This window comes from Palaemon carinicauda, chromosome 1 (assembly GCF_036898095.1).
Source record: "Palaemon carinicauda isolate YSFRI2023 chromosome 1, ASM3689809v2, whole genome shotgun sequence".
NCBI classification, from domain to species: domain Eukaryota; kingdom Metazoa; phylum Arthropoda; class Malacostraca; order Decapoda; family Palaemonidae; genus Palaemon; species Palaemon carinicauda.
In genome coordinates, this window is record NC_090725.1 from 80,558,282 (window position 1) to 80,579,020 (window position 20,739).

The 20,739-nt window shown below is 37.7% G+C and overlaps 1 protein-coding gene across 4 annotated transcripts in view; it reads right to left on the reverse strand.

Annotated features, from left to right (window-relative positions):
- The window catches only part of LOC137649263 (nucleoprotein TPR-like), a 133,866-nt gene that overhangs the window by 84,756 nt on the left and 28,371 nt on the right, over window positions 1-20,739 (reverse strand). For all 4 annotated transcript variants that reach the window (XM_068382259.1, XM_068382266.1, XM_068382251.1 and 1 more), the window contains exons 11-20: window positions 13,864-14,039; window positions 13,444-13,578; window positions 12,811-13,019; window positions 12,070-12,197; window positions 10,183-10,307; window positions 9,738-9,961; window positions 9,339-9,517; window positions 7,790-8,009; window positions 7,099-7,225; window positions 1,782-1,894 (exon numbers count right to left, since the gene is read on the reverse strand). In XM_068382259.1, the coding sequence (XP_068238360.1) occupies window positions 1,782-1,894; window positions 7,099-7,225; window positions 7,790-8,009; window positions 9,339-9,517; window positions 9,738-9,961; window positions 10,183-10,307; window positions 12,070-12,197; window positions 12,811-13,019; window positions 13,444-13,578; window positions 13,864-14,039 (1,636 nt within the window). The remainder of the gene's footprint in view (window positions 1-1,781; window positions 1,895-7,098; window positions 7,226-7,789; window positions 8,010-9,338; window positions 9,518-9,737; window positions 9,962-10,182; window positions 10,308-12,069; window positions 12,198-12,810; window positions 13,020-13,443; window positions 13,579-13,863; window positions 14,040-20,739) is intronic.

Sequence of the window (20,739 nt, forward strand, 5' to 3'; positions counted from 1 at the left end):
CCTCGTCCCCTACTCTAGGTAGGGGAAGGCGATAGAGAACCCCTCTCCGACGAGGCATCAGGCGACGCTAGAGGCGAGGAGATGCTAGGCTTCTTAGGCGATCTCTTGGTTGCTTTCTTCTTCTTCGTGCCGTAGCGCACCCACTGGATCTCGTTCCAAGACTCGCACTCCGGACACGTGGCTGTAGGGGAACAAACGCTGCCCCTACACGAAGAACACAAGGTGGTGGGGGTCGACCTCCGGCTTGGAGAGAAAGGCACCACAAGATTTACCAGCCATAGGCCCGGGGCAACGGAGGGGAAGCTCCATAATGAAACACTAAAGCACCAATTGACATAGGGACACAAGAGGAAAGAGGTAGATAAGGTTAGGATAGAACACGTGGGGACCGCGGAGACACAAAGGGTCGCACTGGGCGAAGAGAGCGCAGCGAGATGTTAATCACGTCGCGACCAGAAACTTACTGGTGGTCGAGACCTGACCGAGCACTCTCTCTCTGACCCCAGGTCGCCTCATGGAGCGTATTCATCCGCCAGAGGTACCCACTATAGAAAACGCAGATAGGGGAAACTACACAAAATTCTGGTCGGTTGGGAGGAGATCCCTGATACTCCTAAGAAAGTAGTTGGAGGTAAGTACTCCGTGTTGGAACAAATATAGATAGATAGATAGATATATAAATAGATAATATATATATATATATATATATATATATATATATATATATATATACACATATACATATATATATATATAATAATATATACACATACATATACAATATATATATATATATATATATATATATATATATATATATATATATATATATATGTATATGTATGTGTATATATTATTATCTATCTATCTATATATATATATATATATATATATATATATATATATATATATATATATATATATATATATATATATGTATGTATATGTATATATATATATATATAGATAGATAATATATACACATACATATACATATATATATATATATATATATATATATATATATAAATATATATATATATATATATATATAAATAAATGAAAAAATCCATAAAAAAATAATCACCTTTGAAAGGGACTTCTATAAATTGACAAAATATTAAGAACATAAAACTCCCTTCCAAATGGTTTTTTAAATGAAATAAATCCATCAAAAATCAGAATAGTAATAGGAGTTTGAAGTAGCCCCAAAATAACATTGTTTTACTCATGGCGATGAATCACAGACTTTAATAGCAGAAACTTGAGACAAGATATGTTGTTATTTGCATGAAAATATTTCCAACTCAATTGTTTTCAAACATGTTCAGAACTTATACACACTTTAGGAATATACCCGTTTTTGTTAACCCTTTTACCCCCAAAGGACGTACTGGTTCGTTTCACAAAACCCATCCCTTTACCCCCATGGACGTACCGGTACGTCCTTGCAAAAAAATGCTATAAATTTTTTTTTTTTCATATTTTTGATAATTTATTGAAAAAATTCAGGCATTTTCCAAGAGAATGAGACCAACCTGACGTCTCTATGACAAAAATTAAGGCCGTTAGAGCAATTTAAAAATATACTGCAAAATGCGCTGGGAAAAAAATAACCCCCTGTGGGTTAAGGGTTGGAAATTTCCAAAGAGCCTGGGGGTAAAAGGGTTAAGATTCTTCATTGTTCAAGAATTTTGAAATACTCTCAACAAACGATTACTTCAAAACTCCACTTATGAGCACAGAAAGTCCTACCAAAAAATCTATTTAGTTTTACTTACTCATGAATTTTTTGGGCCTCCTTTCTTGCTCTATCTTCTTCTTCCTTAGCTTTTTGGAATGATTCGTTGACATCCTTCAGTCTTTTCTCTGACGCTTGTAATTCATCCTTGGCCTAAACAAAAAAAGGGGTACAGTATTATTTCCAGCAAAGTAATGTATTTCAAGTTGTAAAATACTGTAAAGTACATATTGTTACTATGTCCTTATTAGATTTACATCTGCAGTTAAATTTACCTCATTTTAACCCTTTTACCCCCAAATGGACGTACTGGTACATCCTTGCAAAAAAATTTTACTTACACTTTTCCATATTTTTTATAACTTTTTGAGAAACTTCAGGCGTTTTCCAAAAGAATGAGACCAACCTGACCTCTTTATGACGAAAATTGAGGCTGTTAGAGCAATTTAAAAAATATATATTGCAAAATGTGCTCGAAAAAAAAAACTTGGGGGTTAAGGGATGGAAAGTTCCAAATAACCTGGGGATAAAAGGGTTAAACTAAAATCATTTCAATGCTTACCTAGAAGTCATGTCCTATTCAATCTTTAAAGTGCTGCTAAAATAGAATAAAACTTTCAATATCACATATGTAAAACCCATTACAGTAATACCTCGACATACGAGAAATTTGATACGAGGAAAATTTCGAGCAAATTTTTGCCCCGAGATACGAGGATACGAAACAGTTCCCTATGCGGCCGCTAGGTGGCCGAGTGTGCGAGAGGCTACTCACGAGGACAGCGTTGCTGGCTCTACCCCATCGGATCTCCTTCGCGTACAGTTATCTCCGAACATCGGCCGTCGTGTTTGCATGTTTTACGTGTTTTTTTGCGTTAATCAGTACAGAATTAAGTGAATAAGCAATGGGTTCAAAGTAAGTGAGTGCAAACAAGGGTAGTGAAAAGAAAAAGCGAATGATGATAATCGAGATAAAGCATAAAATAGAAAAACATGAGTGGATTGTGGTTGTGCGTTAGCCTTTTGTGATGACACATGTACATAATTTTCGTAACATTTTGAAGGGGAGACAAAAACAAACATCCCTAGATTGGTTCATTTTAAAAAGGCCGGCAAAACGTGAAGCTCAGAGCAGGTAGGAACTTGACTGAATTAAGTTAAGTTTAAAAATTAAATAATTTTCCATGAAACATTCTGGAATTCATACAATGAAAACCACATTATCCCAGTAGGAAAGACAGAGGTACTTAGTAAAAATAAACTAAGTTGAATATATGTCAAGTAACTAGCTCAATTGGAAAGATAACTTGGAAAAAGTATTGGTTCCCTAGAAATGGGACGATTAGAGGCAAGAGGTATTTGACAGCCCTCTTAGACCTATTAAAGTTCCCACAGTTTGGGGATAGGGTCCCACACGGTTATATTGGGAAACATACTACTAAACTTTCTTTTTTTTTTCTACGGTCTGAGTCCTGTTTAAATTTCAGCCGGATTGTCTGCTTGAGTGGAATACTGATGGTCTACCACTTATGAAAAGAACTCCTTGGAGATGAAAACTCAAGACATTGCTGCTATTGATTTATAGGAAGAAACAGGGGTAGTAGGTTGACTTCAAGACATTGCTGCTATTGATTTGTAGGAAGAAACAGGGGTAGTAGGTTGACTTCAAGACATTGCTGCTATTGATTTGTAGGAAGAAACAGGGGTAGTAGGTTGACTTCAAGACATTGCTGCTATTGATTTGTAGGAAGAAACAGGGGTAGTAGGTTGACTTCAAGACATTGCTGCTATTGATTTGTAGGAAGAAACAGGGGTAGTAGGTTGACTTCAAGACATTGCTGCTATTGATTTGTAGGAAGAAACAGGGGTAGTAGGTTGACTTCAAGACATTGCTGCTATTGATTTGTAGGAAGAAACAGGGGTAGTAGGTTGACTTCAAGACATTGCTGCTATTGATTTGTAGGAAGAAACAGGGGTAGTAGGTTGACTTCAAGACATTGCTGCTATTGATTTGTAGGAAGAAACAGGGGTAGTAGGTTGACTTCAAGACATTGCTGCTATTGATTTGTAGGAAGAAACAGGGGTAGTAGGTTGACTTCAAGACATTGCTGCTATTGATTTGTAGGAAGAAACAGGGGTAGTAGGTTGACTTCAAGACATTGCTGCTATTGATTTATAGGAAAAAACAGGGGTAGTAGGTTGACTTCAAGACATTGCTGCTATTGATTTATAGGAAGAAATAGGGGTAGTAGGTTGACTTGGGCACCTGCCACCCATTGTATACCACAAATTTTTGGGTCTTTTGACTGACCCCACACTGCTATATTTGGATTTTCCTCTCTAGTTACAACTCATTTTTCTTTTGCCTAGAAATACATCGAATAGTCTAACGTATTCTTTCCATATTCTTCTCTGTCTTCATACACCTGACAACATTGAGATTATTATTATTATTACTATCCAAGCTACAACCCTAGTTGGAAAAGCAAGATGCTATAAGCCCAGGGGCTCCAACAGGGAAAAATAGCCCAGTGAGGAAAGGAAATAAGGAAATAAATAAATAAAGAGAACAAATTAACAATAAATCATTCTAAAAACAGTAATAACGTCAAAACAGACATGTCATATATAAACTATTAACAACATAAAAAACAAATATATCATAAATAAACTATAAAAGACTCATGTCCGCCTGGTCAACAAAAAAGCATTTGCTCCAACTTTGAACTTTTGAAGTTCTACTGATTCAACCACCCGATTAGGAAGATCATTCCACATCTTGGTAACAGCTGGAATAAAACTTCTAGAGTACTGCGTAGTATTGAGCCTCGTGATGGAGAAGGCCTGGCTATTAGAATTAACTGCCTGCCTAGTATTACGAACAGGATAGAATTGTCCAGGGAGATCTGAATGTAAAGGATGGTCAGAGTTATGAAAAATCTTATGCAACATGCATAATGAAGTTTGCGCAAGGGGTTAACTACTGCACTGTAATTGTTCAGTGACTACTTTCTTGGCAAAAGTAGAAGAGACACTTTAACTTTGATAAGCAGCTCTTCTAGGAGGATACACCAAAATCAAACCGTTGTTCTCTAGTCTTGGATATTGCCATAGCCTTTGTACCATGGTCTTCCACTGTCTTGGGGTAGAGTTATCTTGCTTGACAGTATACTCGTGTACACTATTCTATCTTATTTCTTTTCCTCTTATTTTTGTATTTTTGTTTTGATAGTTCATTTACGAAAAATCTATTTTAATGTTACTGTTCTTGAAATATTTTAATTGTTTATTACTAATCTTGCAGTTTATTGATTTCCTTATTTCCTTTCTTCACTGGGCTGTTTTTCCGCTGGAGCCTTTGGGCTTAAGGCATTATGTTTTTCAAATAGTTGTAGCTTAGCTAGTAGTAATAATAATAATATTCCTAGAAAATGACCTCAAAGAATCACTTTTGAACATTAGTATCCACTTGTGCCATTATCTCATCAATTCTATTAATATACAATACAGGACCAAAAATTGGGGGAAGAAATCAAGGACTGCTTCTGCCCACCTGACACTGTCCATCTCATAATAAGCACTTGCTCCCCCTACATTCAATCACAAAATATACAAAGGCTCCTAAAGACATCTATCAGAAATAGTTTATCTTAACATGGTGTAAGGCAAAGGATGGCTCATTAATGTCTAATATGTTATCAGGCATGGTGATAGTGAGCTCCTCAATGCCTCACATATTGTAAGGCATGGTTAAAGTAAAATCATTAATGTCTTATGTGGAATAAGATATAGTAAATGTGAGCTCATCAAGGACTAACATAGCATAGAGCATGGTGAACGTGGGCTTATCTAGGACTAACAAGGCATAAGGCATGGCAACTGCGAGCTCATCAAGGACTGACATGGTGTATGGCAGGGCGAATTTGACTCCATCAAGGACTAACATGGTGTAAGATATGGGGAAGGTGAGCTCATCAAAGACTAACACGGTGCAAGGCATGACAAAGGCGAGACCATCAATGCCTAACATGGTATAAGGTATGGTGAAGGTGAACTCATCAATGTTTTATGTGGAATAAAACATGGTGATGGGAGCTCATCAATGCTTTATGTGGCATAAGACATGAAGGTGAGCTCATCAATGTCATACGAGATAAGGCAGGGTTACAGTGAGCTCATCACGGACTAATATGGCATAAGGCATGGTGAAGGTGAACTCATCAATGTTTTATGTTGAATAAAACATGGTGAAGTGAAGTTCATTATTGCTTTATGTGGCTAAAACATGGTGAAGGAGAGCTCATCGATGCCTTTTGAGGCATAAGACAGGGTAACAGTGAGCTCATCAAGGATTAGACTAAAATGGCATAAGGCATGAAGTTGACCTCATCAATGCTTTATGTGGCATAAGACATGAAGGTGAGCTCATCAATGCCTTACAAGGCAGTGAGCTCATCACTATCTTACTTGGCATAAAATATGGTGAAGGCAAGCTCATCAACACATTATGTGTAGTAAAGTATGGTCAAGGTATAAGGCATAGTAAAAGTAAGATTATCTATGCCTTACCTGAAGCCAAAAAGATGGTGATGGTGAGCTTATTATTATTATTATTATTATTATTATTAATTGCTAAGGTACAACCCTAGTTGGAAAAGCAGAATGCTATAAGCCCAGGGGCTCCAACAGGGAAAATAGCCCAGTGAGGAAAGGAAACAAGGAAAAATAAAATACTTAAAGACCAGTAACACTAAAAAAATATCTCCAATATAAACTATGAAAACTTCAACAAAACAAGAGGAAGAGAAATAGGATTGAATAGTGTGCCCGAGTGTACCCTCAAGCAAGAGAACTCTATGTAACATGAGGTAAGGCATTGATGAGCTATATCCTAGTCTTTACCTTTCTTAGTATTTTTTTCTACTTTTCCTTATCTACTGTATCTATACATTAGATGTTAGATAAGTATATAGGCTGTGTTTCCTGTTTCTCTGTTCCGATTTTACTTTGTTCTTTTACAAATTTTCTAACTTCATAATCTTATACTACTCCACGTTTTGCCATAATTTATTCACTTTAATATCTAAACATGAATGCACTTAAAAGATTGTGAATATAAAAAATCTTTAAATTCTTATCTAAAGTCCATTTCTTTTATCAAGGCAGATTTGCACCGACTCGCAGCGGTGCCCTTTTAGCTCGGAAAAGTTTCCTGATCGCTGATGGGTTAGAATTATCTCGTCCAACAAATCAGCGATCAGGGAACTTTTCCGAGCTAAAAGGGCACCGCTGCGAGTCGGTGCAAAAATGCATCGCTAAAAGAAATTGACTATAGTTTCTATTCCTTAGAAACTCACCTCATCAAGCATAGTCTGTAAACGGGCTTTTGTATTTTCACTGTCCGAAGTTATGGCTGATAATTTACTTTGTAGCCTCGTCATCATTGCGTCCATTTCATCTCTCTCTTTCTGCATTTTGGTAAACCTGAAAATGGAGTGGAACTCAGAAACGGACTAAATATACAGAAGGTCCTAAAATTACAACCATTTGGATACAACCACAAATACAACTGATATAATAAATCTCAAGATACCGAATCAAAAGTTCACATACTGTAATAAGACAAAGAAATACAATAATAAAACAATATATCATTTAACCCTTTTACCCCCAAAGGACGTACTGGTACGTTTCACAAAACTCATCCCTTTACTCCCATGGACGTACCGGTATGTCCTTGCAAAAAAATGCTATTTAAATTTTTTTTTCCATATTTTTGATAATTTTTTGAGAAACTTCAGGCATTTTCCAAGAGAATGAGATCAACCTAACCTCTCTATGAGGAAAATTAAGGCTGTTAGAGCAATTTAAAAAATATATACTGCAAAATGTGCTTGAAAAAATAACCCTTGGGGATTAAGGGTTGGAAATTTCCAAATAGCCTGGAGGTAAAAGGGTAAGTTTCTAAGCTGAGGACCTTCTATATATACTACGTGAAATATCATACAATATGAAATTTGAAAAAAGAAAAAAAGAAAATAAACTTACTGTTCTTGAGTAACCTTATACGAATCTGTTGAATCCTTCAATTGCTTTTCTTGCTGCTTTGTCACATTCATTAACTCGCTCACTGTCTTTTTGGCCTCATCAAGGTTTGATTGCAGAGATGTGACTTTAGCCTTCTCTTCGTTCAGTTGCACCTGCAAGTCTCGCAATTGGGGCCCTCCCAATCTGATGGTTGAGCCTCCTGAAGCGGCAGGGCTGCTGCCTAAAAACCACAAAACAACATGTTGCAATAGTGAACAAATATATCATAACCACCTCCAAAAGGTTCAATTTCAAAACACCCCTTTAAAAGATACAATTTTAAAAGAAATGTTTTATGCTATATTTCGTTATTCCTGTTTGGTTAAATATATTGTCAATAAAGCATAGTAAAAGTTAAGAAAAGAGCAAATTTGCATAACGGTTAAACTTATTGCTTGCAAACTATGTAAACCTATTTAAGAAAAATTGAAATCTTTACAGTGAATAAAATGTTATATTGGGAAATGGTTTGTATTTCCCCAACTACTTTTAATTTTTTTCACATTCCCCCCCTCTAGATTTTTTGGTCCACTCAACATTGTCTTACGACTAGCAACAACGCCCTGCACCAACTTCATACATTCAAGTGAAAAAAAATTTTACCTTGCAAAAATAAATTCAATAAAAAGGTAGGATGACCAACTAAAGATTTAATTCATCCTCCCTTCCTTCAGTTACATATCAAATTGTATATCAATTTACATTGGGTACAATATATTTTTTTTTCAGACTCATGATTTAACAAAAAGCAATAGGAATAGACAACCTTTTAAACACAATGGAGATCCAGTACTTACAAATAAAAAAAAAAAAAAAACACCAGTAACCCTCTTAATTCATTTGGATAAACTTAATAAAGTAATGTAGAAAATAATAATTGGATTATTGAAAAAACATTTTGAGAATAGTCATTTTCTATCAACAACTATTATAATATATTCAATAATCAAATTCATGGACAAAGAACTAGTATAATTATGGGAGGCCATTTCAGCCCCAAAATTGCCAACCTATATTCAAATTTTCACAAATCTAAATTCTTCCAATTAATTGATGCTCTTATTTAATACTAGAGGTATGATATTTTATGTAAATTCAATATAACCCGGATAGAAAATGACCACATAAGGGGGTTGACAAAGGTGGTGGAAATATCCAAGAAAGTGCAGGAAGGGAGGCTGAGATGGTATGGACACCTGATGAGGAGAGATGAGGACCACGTTGGGAGACATACTATGGAGATGGAGGTTCAAGGAAGAAGAAGGAGAGGGAGACCAAGAAAGAGATGGAGGAGGGACTATGTGAAAGGAGATTTACAGGAGAAGGGGATTGATGAGGCAGAAGCGCAGAATAGAAAAAGATGGAAACGGCTCATCCGCAACGGCGACCCCATATAAAAATGGGAACCAGCTGGGAAGAAGAAGAATATAACCCAAAGCACTTCAGATCTCTAAAATCTATGTTAGCGAGCCACCTAAAATAAAATAAAAGCTAAAAGTATAAATCTCACCAATCAAAGGACTCCTTGGTCGCAGAACAGGCGAAGTGATGGGTGTTCTTACACGCTCCTGAGTTTCCTTTAGTCTTGCTTTGAGCGTCATAATTTCAGCTTTGGCATCCATGACCTGTTTAGTCAAGTTCTTGTTTTCACTTTGGAGGTTCTTCAACTGCCCCTCAGCTACATTCAACCTAAAAGAAAAGCCATATGAAATATGCACACTGTGCATAAACATCGTGGGTATCATGCAATATCTACATTCTGTAAACCAGCAAAAAATATCTTTCCAGGCAATCAGGACATTTTTCTTTTAGTTTTGTAAAAATTCTCCATTGTTTCTAACAATTCCATTAATGAAAAAAATGCTTAATCTCATGAAAATACAATGAAAAAATAGCAATTAAAATTTACTTAGACTGAGCTTCCTTGTAGTCTGTGTTTGTTTCCAGCTTAGCTTGAAGCCGGGAACATCTTTCCATAAGTTCAGACACTTGGTTTTCTAATCTCATAGTCTTTTCACTATCTGTCCTCTCTAAGTTGTTCTTTATGGACTCAATATTGGCAAGGACTATTGCCTGGGCTGACTGGTTTCGTGTCATGCTCTCCCTCTCGGCTAGCATTCTCGCTTCAGCTTCCTATAAAGAATACAAATTTCATATAATTAAAACAAAACTTTGAAAACTTACTGCAAGCAATGATTAAAAAATTTTGAAAAGTTATTGCCATTTAGACTAGGCTGTAGTAAACAGCAGTAATACCTTGATGATTTAGAAAACAGCACAGGTATCTTTCTTGACTTTTTGTTTGTTAACTTATCCCATCATGAACAATTTGGAAAAAGTTAAAGACCACTAACCTTAAGTAGTTTCATTTCTTCTCTCATGTTATCACACATAACTTGCATACGAGAGTGATCTTTTTGTAGCGACATATATTCTCGACGTTGTGCTTCAATAGTGCCCTCGTGTCGACCAACAATGCCTGTAAAGCAGGGTATAAACCAAGACTTTATTGCGTAATTTATGTCAAGTAGGTAGGTAGCAGCAGTAGGGGATTCAGCATTATGAAGCTTCATCTGTGGTGGATAATGTGGGAGGGTGGGCTGTGACACCCTAGCAGTACCAGCTGAACTCGGTTGAGTCCCTTGTTAGGCTGGAGGAACGTAGAGAGTAGAGGTCCCCTTTTTGTTTTTGTTTCTTTGTTGATGTCGGCTACCCCCCAAAATTGGGGGAAGTGCCTTGGTATATGTATGTATCAAAGTTTAAAACGAGACAAGATTACAGATGAATATACAGTAAAGCCTCCTTAACAAAGGATTCACCAACCGCTGATTTTACTACAATATTAGCAACTGTACTTTTGATATCCTAGTAAAAAGCATACAATGGTAAATCACTTAATAATGGCTTCTAAACTGGAAATACCAGGCAAAAATTTCAAACAGCATGCATCACTGCTCAGTAGAGCAGTATATGTTAGTCCAATGAATGAAAAGGTGTCTCCCATTCTTCTTTTTGTTCTATTTTCATTTCTGTGGATAATGTGGGAGGGTGGGCTGTGACACCCTAGCAGTACCAGCTGAACTCGGTTGAGTCCCTTGTTAGGCTGGGAGGAACGTAGAGAGTAGAGGTCCCCTTTTTGTTTTTGTTTCTTTGTTGATGTCGGCTAGCCCCCAAAATTGGGGGAAGGGCCTTGGTATATGTATGTACTAAAGTTTATTGGGTTTTTTCAGTCTATTTTATTCACTATACCGTTACTCAGTTCTTTGTTCTGCGTTATCCTCATTCCTTTCTAATATCTTACTACCCTTATCCCCATTCATTCAGTATCTCCAACTGTATTCTATCTTTCTCAATTTCATTTAATACCAAATTCTACAAGGTTTCTCCAATTCCTCCCTTTTTATTTCTAGTTTTTTATGCATTTTATTATACATTTATGTCCATGAATATTCATTATTCCCTTCCGTATTCTATCTTTATTCCCTTTCTTATCACCCCTATTCCCTTTGTTTTTAGCATTCCCCACTATATCATATCTGGACTAATTTAATTTCATGAAGATTTTGTAGAGATAAATTAACTATAGAGAATTCAACATAAATCCATTCCAAGTCGTATGAAAACAAAAACATGTTTAACCTTTACAGAAAATTTTTTTATAACCCCTTCTAATTTGTTAATGAAAATTGAAAATATGAACTCCATGTTCAAAATCTCAATGAATATGTTAACAAAAGATCATGAAATTATATATATATATATATATATATATATATATATATATATATATATATATATATATATATATATATATATATATATAAATATATATATATATATGTGTGTGTGTGTATATATATATATATATATATATATATATATATATATATATATATATATATATATATATATATATGTGTATATATATATATATATATATATATATATATATATATATATATATATATATATATATATTTATATTATTATTACTATCCAAGCTACAACCCTAGTTGGAAAAGCAAGATGCTATAAGCCCAGGGGCTCCAATAGGGAAAAATAGCCCAGTGAGGAAAGGAAATAAGGAAATAAATAAATGAAAAGAACAAATTAACAATAAATCATTCTGAAAAAAGTAACAACGTCAATACAGACATGTCACATATAAACTATTAACAACATCAAAAACAAATATGTCATAAATAAACAATAAAAAGACTCATGTCCGTAAATATAATTACCATGCAACGTGGAATTATTATTCTGCAGGGCTGCAAGTTGACGCTGTAGTACCTCAGAGTTATGTTGCAAAACCTTGACGCGTTCATCATTAAACTCGGCTTGAGAGAGAAGCTTCACATTTTCACTCCTACAATATAAATATTTAAAAATAAAACTTCAACTTTACAATAATTCAGTAGTTTCATAACCCTTTTACCCCCAGGCTTTTTGGAACTTTCCAACCCTTAACCCCCAGGGGATATTTTTTTTTTCAAGCACATTTTGCAGTATATTTTTTTTAAATTGCTCTAACAGCCTTGATTTTTATCATAGAGAGGTCAGGTTGGTCTCATTCTCTTGGAAAATGCCTGAAGTTTCTCAAAAAAAATTCAAAAATATGCAAAAAAAATAATTAAATAGCAGTTTTTTGCAAGGGATGAGTTTTGTGAAACGTACCAGTACGTCCTTTGGGGGTAAAAGGGTTAAAATGAGATACAAAATTTTTCCTGTAAATAAGAATGGACTTTTTATCCCAACTGTATACAGTAAAACCCTTCTCAGAATATCACACAACCAATGCTAGAACTCTAATTCATAACTAGAATGAAATTGGTTCCCAACAATAGCAGCAGCAGGGATTAAATTAAGTTAAAAATCTAATTTACTCCTGACCACATCAGTAGGTTGAAAATTAGGTAACACGGGAGACCCAAAATCTATGCCTTTAAGAATGCTTCAAAATAATGTATCAAGATACGTACATTGTTTTTTCCATTGTACTTCTAAGCCTATTATATTCGTCCTGTTGCATTTTTTCATTCTTCTTGACTTCAGTTCTATAGTCATCATGTTCTTTATTGTTTTCTTCCAATTTCTTCCTGGCTTCCTCCAATTCTTTTTGTATCTTCTGCACATCTTCCTGTGGCACTCCAAACATCTGAGGTGGTTGCTTTACAGGAGGAGTTCTCTGCTACATATAAGAAAATTTATTGAATATTCTGGACTACAGCATTTATTACAATTCACAGCAAACTATTTACAAGTAAAAAAAAAAAAAATCTTATTCTACTCTTGACAAAACATACCGTCACCCTCATAAACTAACTGCCTAAGTCATTTTCTCCACTTGTTGGGAAATCAAAAAAAAACCTTCTCATTTCCTAATTGTTTATATCATCTTGAGTTTCAATTCACAAACTCTTAATAGAAGAATTTTTGAATTAGAATTTGTTAATTGAAGCTCATTACAATGATATAAAGAATTGGGAAATGAGAAGGTTTTTTATTTCCCAACAAGTGGAGAAAATGACTTAGGCAGTTAGTTTATGAGTGAGGATATGGCAAAATTATTCAAATTATATCACTCTATATACTTTCCTAAATAGAATACTTACTGTCTTAGGTGAACGTTCACTGCAGAAACTCTTGTACATATCCCTTTGTTTTGTGATGTTATCCATGAGCGACTCTTGACGTTCCCTTAGTGCTTGCAATTCATTTAACTGTCCCTTCAAAGACTTCAGTTCTTCCTGAGACCAAAAGAAAAGAATATTCTCTATTCAAATATATGATTAAAATGGGCATGCAACATTAAAGCCAGGTCCAAAAGAGTTAGTATATTTGAGCTAGTGTGAAAAAATGGAAAGTTTCATAAAAGCCAGTACCAAAATCTCTATTATGACAAAATAGCTGGTACAGTACAGTATTATCTACAAACGTGAACTGATTCAGATCCCTCTCATCTATTAGTTTTCATTCTCTCATACAAATTATAAATAGCATTGAACATCAAATAGAAATGCTTAGTACTATACCTCCATATCCTTTGTTCTACTACTGACAGTAGCAGCTTCGTTAGTTTCCATGTCTTCCGACAATTTTCGTAGAGACTCTCGTAACATCTTGTTCTGCTCTTGAAGTTCCGAGACATTACGGAAAGCAACGAGACGATCTGATATTACATCTGCTGACGTAGGTCCTGACATTTCCCCTGCAAGAACATCAGTTATGAAATATCACAAACAATGGTAAAATCTAAAACATTGTCACTAAAGGGCTATGAAATATAATGTAAATAATATATTATTGTGGTGGATAATGTGGGAGGGTGGGCTGTGACACCCTAGCAGTACCAGCTTAACTCGGTTGAGTCCCTTGTTAGGCTGGGAGGAACGTAGAGAGTAGAGGTCCCCTTTTTGTTTTTGTTTCTTTGTTGATGTCGGCTACCCCCCAAAATTGGGGGAAGTGCCTTGGTATATGTATGTATGTAAGATACAAAACATCAAACTATGTATAAGTGAGAATGGAAAATCGTTCAAAATGTCAATTATTCTTTTACCCTAGCAGTTCAATTATTGCTAATAGAAATAATTTAAAATTTAACATATCTCTAAACGATAGCTTCTAAACAAAATAAACTTATACTTTGCTTAAATCTAAATTCTATCTTAAGCTAAGACATTATCGCATCCTAAAAAAATCTCTTGGGGATTGCGAAGAGCTTACCCAAACCATCTCCATCTACCCCTCATCATGAACTCATCAACATATGGCAACTCTTCTAGTGCCTTGTGGAGCCCAATTGAATGTTGGTGAACCAATAAAGAGTCTGATTTTTATATGTAATTTCAGGCGATTTGATTTCCAAATTTTATTTAACCTTGCCATTGTCTGAAGCGCAAGGTACGTGAGGCAAAGAGGGCAGCTGACCTGAGGTGGGGTCAGGGACTGGGTCAGTCATATGAAGAGAATAAGAAGAAGTTTTGGAAAGAAGTGAAGAGAGTAAGGAAGGCTGGCGCAAGAATTGAAGAGACAGTGAAAGATGGAAATGGAAGGTTGTTAAAAGGAGAGGAGGCAAGGAAAAGGTGGGCGGAATATTTTGAAAGTTTGCTGAATGTTGAGGATGATAGGGAGGCAGATATAATTGCGGTTCCAGATGTTGAGGTGCCAGTAATGGGAGATGAGAATGAGAGAGAGATTACAATAAAGGAAGTGAGGAGAGCAATAGATGAAACGAGAGTAGGAAAAGCATCGGGTATGGATGGTGTGAAAGCTGAGATGTTGAAGGAAGGGGGTGTGACTGTACTTGAATGGTTGGTGAGATTGTTTAATGTGTGTTTTGTGTTAACAATGGTACCAGTAGATTGGGTCTGTGCATGTATTGTACCACTATATAAGGGTAAGGGAGATGTGCATGAGTGTTGTAATTCAAGAGGTATTAGTTTGTTGAGTGTAGTTGGAAAAGTGTATGGTAGAATACTGATTAATAGGATTAAGGATAAAACAGAGAATGCAATCTTGGAAGTACAGGGTGGTTTTAGAAGAGGTAGGGGTTGTATGAATCAGATTTTTACAGTTAGGCAGATATGCGAGAAATATTTAGCAAAAGGTAAGGAGGTGTATGTTGCGTTTATGGATCTGGAGAAAGCATATGATAGAGTTGATAGGGAAGCAATGTGGAATGTGATGAGGTTATATGGAGTTGGTGGAAGGTTGTTGCAAGCAGTGAAAAGTTTCTACAAAGGTAGTAAAGCATGTGTTAGAATAGGAAATGAGGTGAGCGATTGGTTTCCGGTGAAAGTGGGGCTGAGACAGGGATGTGTGATGTCGCCGTGGTTGTTTAACTTGTATGTTGATGGAGTGGTGAGAGAGGTGAATGCTAGAGTGCTTGGACGAGGATTAAAACTGGTAGGCGAGAATGATCATGAATGGGAGGTAAATCAGTTGTTGTTTGCTGATGATACTGTACTGGTAGCAGACACAGAAGAGAAGCTTGACCGACTAGTGACAGAATTTGGAAGGGTGTGTGAGAGAAGGAAGTTGAGAGTTAATGTGGGTAAGAGTAAGGTTATGAGATGTACGAGAAGGGAAGGTGGTGCAAGGTTGAATGTCATGTTGAATGGAGAGTTACTTGAGGAGGTGGATCAGTTTAAGTACTTGGGGTCTGTTGTTGCAGCAAATGGAGGAGTGGAAGCAGATGTACGTCAGAGTGAATGAAGGTTGCAAAGTGTTGGGGGCAGTTAAGGGAGTAGTAAAAAATAGAGGATTGGGCATGAATGTAAAGAGAGTTCTATATGAGAAAGTGATTGTACCAACTGTGATGTATGGATCGGAGTTGTGGGGAATGAAAGTGATGGAGAGACAGAAATTGAATGTGTTTGAGATGAAGTGTCTGAGGAGTATGGCTGGTGTATCTCGAGTAGATAGGGTTAGGAACGAAGTGGTGAGGGTGAGAACGGGTGTAAGAAATGAGTTAGCGGCTAGAGTGGATATGAATGTGTTGAGGAGGTTTGGCCATGTTGAGAGAATGGAAAATGGCTGTCTGCTAAAGAAGGTGATGAATGCAAGAGTTGATGGGAGAAGTACAAGAGGAAGGGCAAGGTTTGGGTGGATGGATGGTGTGAAGAAAGCTCTGGGTGATAGGAGGATAGATGTGAGAGAGGCAAGAGAGCGTGCTAGAAATAGGAATGAATGGCGAGCGATTGTGACGCAGTTCCGGTAGGCCCTGCTGCTTCCTCCGGTGCCTTAGATGACCGCGGAGGTAGCAGCAGTAGGGGACTCAGCAGTATGAAGCTTCATCTGTGGTGGAAATGTGGGAGGTTGGGCTGTGGCACCCTAGCAGTACCAGCTGAACTCGGCTGAGTCCCTGGTTAGGCTGGAGGAACGTAGAGAGTAGAGGTCCCCTTTTTGTTTTGTTTCTTGTTGTTGTGGGCTACCCCCCAAAATTGGGGGAAGTGCCTTTGGTATATGTATGTATTGTCTGATTTGCTTTTTTCAATCTTTCACTAAACTCTAATTCTAAAGACCCTGTATTGGAGATCAGAGTTCCGAAATACTTAAATGATTCTACCTCATTAATACTTTCTCCTTCCAATATTTCATTTTTCATTGCATACTCTGTTCTCATCATCTCCGTCTTTCTTCTATTTATCTTCAGCCCAACCTCATGTGATATTTCATGCCTTCTGGTAAGCAAGCATTGCAAATCCTAAGGTGCTCTGCTAAGAAGGTCAACATCGTCAGTACACTCTAGGCCAGCTAAATTCCTATCACCAATCCAGTCCAATCCTTCTCCACCATCTCTTGACAGTTCTACACAGAACAAAATCCATGGAGGATAAACAACATAGGTGACAACACATTCCCTTGGAGTACTCCGCTGTTCACAGGAAATTCATTTGATATGAATCCATTAACATTAACTTTGCATTTACTATGCTCATGAATAGACTTAATCAAATTTACATATTTATGAGGAATTACAAAATGCAGGACTCTCCACAAAATTGGCTAGTGCACACTATCAAAGGCTTCTTCATAGTCCAAAAATACCATCAAAAAGGGATTTCTATATTCTATGCATTGCTGACATGTCCCGAATGAAAATTTGGTCAGTGCAACTACTATATTTTCTAAATCTTGCTTGTTCATCTCTCAGCTTTTCATCAATCTTTCTCGCCAGTCTCTTTAGAATAATCAAACTATATATTTTCATAACAACTGACGTAAGTATTATGCCTCTGTAATTATTACAATTGGTCGGGTCTTTTTTTTTTTTTTTTTTTTCCCATTTCAACCAACACTCCTAACTCCCATCCATCAGGTTTTGCTTCTTCAACCCACATTCTACAATATTTACAAAATAATCTTGTAAGAAGTCTGGGAGTCGCTTCATTTTCAGCCAGTATCATCTTGGCTGTTCTTCCATCGTATCTCGAGGCTTTCCATCTCTCTAGTTTTTTGATAGCTTTGACTTTTAAACACACTGAATTTATTCATGGGCACATCAAGGTTTTCATCAGGTTTAGGTATATCCATCAAATTATTCACTTCATATCTCCTATCCTATTCAAAGTTGGAGTAAATGCTTTTTTGTTGACCAGGCGGACATGATTCTTTTTATAGTTTATTTATGACATATTTGTTTTTGATGTTGTTAATAGTTTATATGACATGTCTGTTTTGACGTTGTTACTTATTTTAGAATGATTTATTGTTAATTTGTTCTCTTCATTTATTTATTTCCTTAATTCCTTTCCTCACTGAGCTATTTTTCCCTGTTGGAGCCCCTGGGCTTACAGCATCTTGCTTTTCCAACTAGGGTTGTAGCTTGGATAGTAATAATAATAATAATAATAATAATAATAATCCATTGCCTCACTAAAGTGTTCCATCCAACTTTGTCTTTTTTCATCTGATGAACTGCAAGCTGACAAATGGCAAGCTATTACATGACTAGTCAGCGAACGATGAGCTGGCTAACTTCAATCGGCAGACAGCGCATTCAGTGAGCTGGCAACCGGTGATTTGGTGATCGACGAGGTGATGAACGGCAAGCTGGAGATCATCGAGGCCGACGACTCGGCGGGCTAGCGAATGGGTGAGCCAGTGAACTGGCGAGCTAGCTATTGGAGAGCTGGCGAACGGCAAATTGACGATTGGTGCTGCCACCGAGTGATGATCCCAAGCTGATAAATGTCAAGCTGGCGAGTGATGATCAAAGGATGGCAAACGGCCAGCTGTGAGCTGGCGAACGGTGATTGGCGGTCGGTAAGCTGGTGATTTGCAATCACAGAGCTGGCGAACAACGTTCTGGGTTGATATCTTCAGGTTGGCAATCGCCGAGTTGGTGAGCTGACAATCCGCGGCAGAGTTAGTGAGCTGAAGACCAATGATTGCCAAGCTGGCGAACGGAGACCTGGGTTGACAATCAGTGCTGGTGAGTGATGGTCACAAGCTGGCAAACAACGAGCCGGCTTGCGTTGAATGTCAGCGATCGCGAACTGAAGGATATTCGCGGACAATCGTGAACTGAATGAGCTGCTGCAACAGGGCTGGGCGAGGTGAGTCTGTTGGCAAGACAAGTCAGCTGGGTGTCATGAATCTGCTGGTGAGAAGAGTCTAGAAGAGACGAGATCTGGGCGAAGTCTGCACCAAAGCTAAAGAGGGAGAAATGGCCGAATCCAATTCCCGACAAAGGAATCCAGCAAAGGGGAGACCAGAACAGGTGAAGGAAGTCTCTCCCATGGACGAGAAAGGCAACCAACAACTGAAGCCGCTGTCGATAATTCTCCCCCACAAGCAGGAAGACTGCCGAACAGTGGCTGGTGGAGGAACTTTCCCTCGTAAGAGAAAATTCCAACACCTGGAGACTAACCTCCGGGCAGCACTCTCTACTTCCCCTCTACGAGCTCTAGCTCAATTTGAAGGTTGGCATCGAGTGTTGCCCGAGAACAAAGCTGAAGCTTGTTCTCTGAGTTCCCCAAAAAGGTTTACCCAAAAAATAACGTCAGCGCGAGGGACAGGAATGGACTAATCCAATTCCTGCCGGAGAAATCCCCAGAAGAGGAGACTGAAACAGATGAGGAAAGTCTCCTGCGGACAAGAAAAGGCGACCAACATCTACTGTCGCTGTTGGCAATTTTCTCAGCAAGCAGGAAGATTGCCGACAGTGGCTGGTCTCCGGAGGGACTTTCCTTCGGAGGGGAAAATTCCAAAACCTGGAGGAGAACCACCAAGCAGCACACTCTCCTTCCCCTAAATGAGCTCCATCTCAAATTGAAGGTTGACACAAGAGCCGAAGCTTGTTTTTGGGTTCCCCCCGAAGGGTTACCTGAAGAACTTCGAGGAGTTCCCAAACACTACTGCTCCGGTGGCCCAGAATTGCCGTAAGTGCAGGCGAAGAAGATGGAGACAGGCAGGATCCTCTGACTTCCCACTCCATACGCTGGCTGCTAGCACCGAGGATAAAAAAAAAAAAAAAAAAAAGAGAATGAAATTTTCCCCGGGAGGACAACCTAATCGCGTATGGGAGAGGTTCCCCCCGAGAGGCGTAGGAACCAGCTTTCTTGGTTCCCCGTGGCGCCATCAGCAAAGAGGAGCAAGCCAAAGTCCAGCTCTGGGTAGGCCACAAGCGGTCTCCCCTCCGATGAACTCACAGGGAGCAAGCGGCGTCAACATCTGAAGGAGAGTTCACAATATGACTACCCTAAGGCAGACACAGAGTCGCTACACTCGCAAGAGCGGGGGAGGCCACCAGCCCACGGGTTGTCTGACGTCAAGAGGTGAAGAGACCCCCGAGAATGCCGCACCACACTGACACTAAAATACCGCACCATTCACACTGGGATGTAAAAGAGAATGTTTAAATACATATAAAACATACAAGAATGTTTAAATATATACTGAATATAGAAACACAAGAAAAGTCACAGGCCCGTAAAACAGCAGGGAGAAAAGAGAGACAAACGTCTACCATCTACAAGCCAAAAGAAAAAAGTGACCATACCACACATGTGTGTGAGTGGAGTGGCCAGCTACTCAAGCTACCCCTCCTACCACTAACTAGCAGTGGGGTAGTTGCACCTCACTAAGAGTCTCAGAGCTAGTTTCAGCTTCGCCGAAAGGGTAATCCCTAATAAATAGCGTAAGGTTTGTATGAGTGTCGGAACAAATATCTTTTCTTACGTTATAATGTATGAATATAAATCCGAACAATACCATCAGTTATTAAGGTTTTATTATGGGATACGAAACCAATGAAAACACACTAGCTTTTGGAAATGCACTTTGTTTTCAATGATATTTTCTTCAGTCTAGAATATACTGTACAAGACCTTTTGTCTGATTAACAAAAATAGATGCTTATTGGTTTAAACATGGAGACAAACCAATTAACTGAAGTAATAATA